The sequence below is a fragment of the Agrilus planipennis genome, unplaced genomic scaffold (assembly GCF_000699045.2).
Source record: "Agrilus planipennis isolate EAB-ADULT unplaced genomic scaffold, Apla_2.0 scaffold32, whole genome shotgun sequence".
In the NCBI taxonomy this organism is placed as follows: domain Eukaryota; kingdom Metazoa; phylum Arthropoda; class Insecta; order Coleoptera; family Buprestidae; genus Agrilus; species Agrilus planipennis.
This window is the reverse complement of record NW_020439506.1, coordinates 323,366-329,899: the sequence shown is the minus strand read 5'-3', so window position 1 is coordinate 329,899 and position 6,534 is coordinate 323,366. Positions and strand designations below refer to the sequence as shown.

Genomic DNA, 6,534 nt, shown 5'->3' with positions numbered 1-6,534 from the left:
AGAAGAAAAAGGAAAGACAAAGGTAGCAACAGTATTTTAAAAAATTTATAAATTAGATATAGTTTTGAATCGATTTCACAAACCGAAAATATCCGAATTCATAATACAGTAGAACCTCTTTAAGTTGAACCTCCATAAGTCGAAAACCTCCAAAACTCGAAAAAATGTTTTATTCCTTTTCCTTCAAGCCTCAAAACCTCCATTACTCTAAATTTCAATTCTCTATTAGTCGAAATAATCAATGAGTCTCTGCAAGTCATTTTGGTACATATTTTCCCTTTATAACTCGAAAAATTAAATTAGACCTCTCGATCTCGAACATAAGAATATTTTATTTTTACAACTCGATAATTTGAAACATATTACGTCTATAGTTAGAAAAAAACTAAGTTTTCGACTTCAAAGGTAAGTTAAGTCGAAAACTTTACAACTCGAATTTTTTGGCGTCTCCCTTGATGTTCGAGTTATAGAGGTTCTACTGTATAAGAACATAAAATTATAGATTTGGTTAAGTGTATAATTCAAATTATAAGCAACAATGTGTGTTAAACCTTACAATCTTATTGTCTTTGAGGAAGAACCTTATTAATAAAATGAATAAAAACTAAAGAAAACTACCCAACCGCAATGTGACCTAACTCAAAAAGTATGTTTTGGTTATGATTTTAAAAAACCAAAGCACACAGGTGTAAACATTGAATTCGGAAGGTGTAAGTTAAAAAAAATGAGTAGGCACATACAGGTAAGGCGAAATGTTCACCGAGCATAACAATTTCACAATTATTTAACAATTAGTTCTTCTGTTTGTATATCTATTACATGCTCATTATCTAACATAAAATTTAATTAAATCACGGTAAACTCAATTATTGCGACTGTTTCTTTTTTAAATAAACTTTAAATATGTACAACAAGAAAACCAATCGAATAAGTTAATTTTTTTAATTTAATTTTGTAAACTGATCCCTGCTTAAAATAAAAAAATAAAATTTCCGCCAGTTTCGAGCGTCAGGCCTGTACCTATGTATTTTATTTTCTGTTCTGCATTTATGTAGTTTCATTGTTTGGTTAAATAAAACGATTATTTGTAAATGTCTAGATCAGGAAGAGAAGATTTAGGAGCGAAAACATAACGCCCAACGAACAAGTGTGAAAAACATCATTACTAATAGAGGATACAAAACATTGCGCATCAATTTCCATATGTTCAGTTAGTTGTCAAACTCAGAAGGTAAACAAAATCTCCTTGCCATACTAGGCAGTATACGAACGAGCACAACTTGGTGATGCGGTTCGCTGTACATTAAGCAAGTCACGTATGCATTTCTACTCATATTTCTAACATTCCCGGTCTAGATCAGCGATTCCTATTTTTTTTGGCTATGGAACTCTTATTGACCCATCTCGACAAAAAAAAGTAAATTGACAATAGTTTTATGTTTAAGACATATGACTCTAGCATGTGGTACTTACATGTTGAACTCTTCAATTTGAATTTTGGATTCATCTAATATGATGAAGATTTTGCACATTTTTATTTACAATAGGATTAAAATTAGGTTTATGTCCAAAAATGAATACACAGTGGAATCAAGTTTAGTTCTGAATTTGTTTTTAGTGTAAGCGTAAAAACTCGTTTAGCAACTGTAAATCGATACAAACGAAAACAGAATCGCAATAGTCCTTTCAATGACTGCAGGGAATTTGTCTTTTAGTTAAATCCAAAAGACATTCAAATTTGAATCAGCTAATTCAAAATATTGATTTGAAATAATTTTTTCGATTTTTTATTTACCCACTACAAACTACCTCAAATTAAAGAGGGAAAAAATTGTTGCTGTTGTCACACCCCCGCCGGGGATCGAACCCGGGACCTTTGTTCATTGAACATTGGTGCGTAAAGCCAAAGGTCTCGGGTTCGATTCCCGGCGGGGGTGTGACATCAGCAACAATTTTTCCCTCGTTAATTTGAGGTAGTTTGTAGGTAGTCGGTAAATAAAAAATCGAAAAAATGATTTCAAATTACTATTGCATATTAATCCACTATTAAGTAACTAACAATGTCACAGAAGCCAATTCGAATTTTTGTTTTAAAGAGGATAGTTTGTGAATGAATTCTGTACTTAGTGATGTCATGTAACTCTTCTGACATATATTCTTTCAAGGATTTTTTAGGTTTAATAAATATTAATTAATGGTTTTACCCACATCAGGGGTTATTTGAGTTTCTTCGAAAATCTACTTAGAAGAGAAAAATCATTCCTAACCTTTTTGTTCAACATATGCAATCCAAAAGCCAAATTTGTTTTCTAAGGTCAGTAATGATAGTTTGTCTCTCATTGTAAACGTAGTTGTGGTCCTTCCCTGTAAGAACCTGTTGATTACGTTAAATTTATTGAATTTACCGGCCAAATAAGCCAATTTCATTAAGTATCCATTTCTCGTCATGCAATATTTCGACATGACTCATCATCATACGGTCTTCAGATCTAAAACTGGTTGAACACGCACCTCCACTCTTTCCTATCATGAGTTAATCATCGCATTTCCCTAGAAAACTAGAAAATCCCACATCCTTATGTTTACAACTATTTGTGAACAGTAACCAAGTCTAGGTCTGCTTCTAGAAGGAGTGATTGATGCTGACCCCACATTTTACATGCTTTTTTAAAAATCCTTGACATTAACGCATTTGTTACTAACTATAATGATATTCTCGGATAACAATAGATATATTTGAAAATTATCGTCTGCGTCGCGTGATCGGCAGGGCCGTAGCGATGAGCTCGGGGCCCCGGTGCGGTATTCCGCAAGGGGCCCTTCTTAAAATTGATGATCAGAAAAATGTCATTAAAAAAAATGTTTTAATTTCACGAATAGATGATTCCCCGTGCAGTACTGACAGATAACCTCTCACGGTAATGCCAACGTCGCGGTGTCGGCATGGGCGGCAGTTGGCAGCATTGCTGACATAGAAAAAAGTAAAATAAAAAAATTATGATGTTCATTTCGTAGTACCGGGCTCGCTACGGCCCTGTCTATATGCCTACCTAAAATAATAATAAATAAACCAACAAAATAACTAAGAAAACAGAAATTAACCAAAAATAACGTATGACAGAATGTCCTATCCTCTCATCTGGCATCTAGGTATACTTTTTCACAAATATAGTGATCCTCGACTCTATCATAAAATGAACCGTTAGAGTTTACAAATGGTTTCGTCATGAAAAATATGCTGTTTTTAAGGTAAAACACAAAGAGGTTGCTTTTCGCAGAATGTTGTATATTTTTATGATGACAGAAAATGCCTTAATTCGGAACGGAATCCCTGGCACACTTCCACGGAACCTTGAGGTCCCGCGGAACACCATTTAGGAACCGCTTCTATAGATGATGAGGACGTAGCTCGAAGGGAGATAAAAGGATAGATAGGCGGTTATGACCTTTTTGAACACTAAGCAAGTGTTTTTATGTTAGGTTGAGACGACAACCTAACCTAACCTTAGCCAACCCTTACTTAGCCGAATCTTTTATAGTAATAGTTTTTTGGTATGATTTTTGTCTTTTATTGTGATGGCGGCCAGGCGGCATTATGTTACAATAAGCATACAAACGCTTGGTTAATCATAATGAAAGGTTTGCTAATTATTTGTACATTTAACAATTTGCTAATCGTAAGTCATTTTCTAAATCTTCTAATTTAACCGTATAGGTAACTTCCGAACTATAATGTACTTTGTGGAATGTACGAAATTTCTAGTATGACTGATTAATAAGTCATGAAAGATTTCCCAACCTTTTAATAACGAACAGTTAGAAGCTCTCTAGCTACAATCGCAACTGAATTTATCTTTTCACATATAGTTGGGACGATCAAAATTGGTAAAGTCCGTAATAAATTATCTGGATGAATGAACGCATCTTCTTTCTTGTTTCCACTTGAAACTACAGTCAGTTGCTGCGTTTTGACCATCACCTTGTTACTTCATGAGTACAGACAAATTAAATCGAGAAAACCGAATAATAGTAAGCGGTGCAGCGGTTAGACGTTGCTCATTAGGTACGCAAAAGATCGGGGTCGGCTTTTATAACTGCCTGGGTTGAATTATTTCTTTAAACAAGCGTCTTTGCTTTCCTAAATCCCTGAGAATGTTCAACTTTCTTTAAAGTCTTATGCTAGTAACATGTTCAAATTCTGCTTGTCTGCTCTTTCTGTTACACGTCAATTGGTATAATTTATTCCTTTTTCTTTACTAGCGTCCGCTGCAATTCCTATCTGACATCTCTTTTCTATCTTTACGATATTCCCTACAACGTTTGTCGTGAGCAAATGTAGGCGCTCTGTCAGCAACCGCTCTAATCTAATTAGTAAGTTGAAAGAAGAAAGTAAATGCGACAGTTTTACTGCGGACTATGCCAATTTTGATCGTCTCAACTATACAGTAAAAGTTTCTTATTCAGTTTCCTTATTCGCGTTTTCACTATTCGCGGGTGAAAAAATTGCAACCCAGTTCCTGTATTCGTGGCTAAAAATGTCATTATTCGCGGATGCAATCGGTAAACAGAAAAGGATTTGGCGTCATTTATTAAGGGGATTGACCGCAATCGACCGCTTGTGTCTACTGTGAATTTTTCCGAAAACATGGTTTTCTATTCTAATCATTGTGATTAAACGCTGCGAGATAAATATGTAATTTTTGTATAGTAACGAACAAAGGTTCACAATAACTCGGTACGGTTTTAGTTTTTAGTAAAAAAACTTTTACAAGTGCTTAAATTTGATGCTTCTTGNACAAGCAACATTATTATGAATAATGAGGCAGGTACTGCTGTCTTTGTACTGTATTACAAGTTCGTGAACCCTAATAATCATTTAGGATCAGACTACGGAATCAAAACCAAAGTGTTTTTTCTTTGTAGACAAAATCTAAACTAATGAAGTAGATGATAAAATAATTGAAAATATCGTCAAAATTTAAATATAATTCCTATGCATCATCGATAACGGTACCAGCGTCCATATTTGGACGTCCAATATCCGATGAGATATTTTTCTCAAACAACTTTTTTTGTAGCTTACTCTCTAAATAAAAAGTAATCACATGCACTTGTGCAATTCTATTCACTTTACGTTAATATACATAGTATGTATAATTCAATAACGAATGAATAGAGGTGTATATACCTAGGTGCCGTCTAAACAATTATATTGGTTTTATTTTGGAACCTTAGAACGTATCCCCTATATAATTCCATACTAATTACCATTCTATATCCACGGTTTCTGTATTCGCGGTATATTTATGGAACGTATACCCCGCGAATAAAGAGCTTTTACTGTATCTAGTTTTTAAGAATTATATATCTGTTTATAATTTCAAAGTAAATATTCGACAGAACTTTATCATTGTAATTGATACGAGCTGTCGTCTGCTCATTCACCCCTCTGACAATCTTGAAGTTTTAATTCAGCTTATGTAGTACCAAATAATTCTTTTGATAAAGGGTTCAAATAAATCAGATTGTAAAATAACATCTCACTAGTGATCCAAAACTTATCTAAACAAATAAACGTTATCTTTTTCCTCTTTGTAATATTATTATAAATTTTGATAAAAATACATATACATGTATATATATATATATCAGAAAAATGTCATTAAAAAAAATGTTTTAATTTCACGAATAGATGATTCCCCGTGCAGCACTGACAGATAACCTCTCACGGTGATGCCAACGTCGCGGTGTCGGCATGGGCGGCAGTTGATTTTGCTGCTATCAAATCGAGAAAAAAAACGTTTTAGAAATAAGAGCAGGCACTTGATGTTTGTGCAATGAATTCTATAGTGATGTTTCGGGTGATATAGATTTATGGTCAGCAATTAGTAATTTTTTATGGTAGCAATGATAATTATATCAACGGATTTAAGGAAACCATGAATGTAGAAGTATTCGCGATTTCGAGATGTATGCATTCCATGTAACTACGTACCTGATCAAATATATGGAGTATTGTGACAAAAATTGATATAGAAAAAAGTAAAATAAAAAATTATGATGTTCATTTCGTAGTTTGACTCAGCTCATCTCTAACAGCATAGTTTTTTTTAGAAGTCATTTTTTGAAAACAGAAAACTGCTAAGGGGCCCCTCGACTGCGGGGCCCCCGGTGCGCCGCACCGCTTGAACCGGCCTCGCTACGGCCCTGGATGATGATGATTTCCGATAAGTTTGCCCACTATAATCCTATCATCTCTATGTTTGGGACAACCTGCAACACCGTCTGTTCTGAAAACATTTTCATGTTACGCAAAGAATTCTTTTTAATCAGCCTAGACTGAAAATGTGTCATTTTCACCTTTTGGTTATTATCTATCGTTTAAAATTTCTGTGCTAATTTCATGTTTCCTGTAAAATATTAGAATCGATACCGGACTACGTAGCAAGTGAATTCAGTCACTTACCCAATCAAACGAACCACAGACTCCTTTCCGAAACTTTGTAGGTAGCTAAACGAAAAGAAGTTGTTGCC

At 34.2% G+C, this 6,534-nt stretch overlaps 1 protein-coding gene across 5 annotated transcripts in view; it reads right to left on the bottom strand.

Annotated features, from left to right (window-relative positions):
- The window catches only part of LOC108735737 (ribosomal protein S6 kinase alpha-5), a 65,819-nt gene that overhangs the window by 24,884 nt on the left and 34,401 nt on the right, over positions 1 to 6,534 (bottom strand). Inside the window, exon 1 of one of the 5 annotated variants that reach the window (XM_018467861.2) lies at positions 2,268 to 2,478. The exons of the other annotated variants lie outside the window; for them this stretch is intronic. Within the exon in view, the coding sequence (XP_018323363.1) occupies positions 2,268 to 2,463 (196 nt within the window). The 5' untranslated portion in view covers positions 2,464 to 2,478. Of the gene's footprint in view, positions 1 to 2,267; positions 2,479 to 6,534 lie in introns of those variants that run through there. 5 annotated transcript variants of the gene reach the window in all.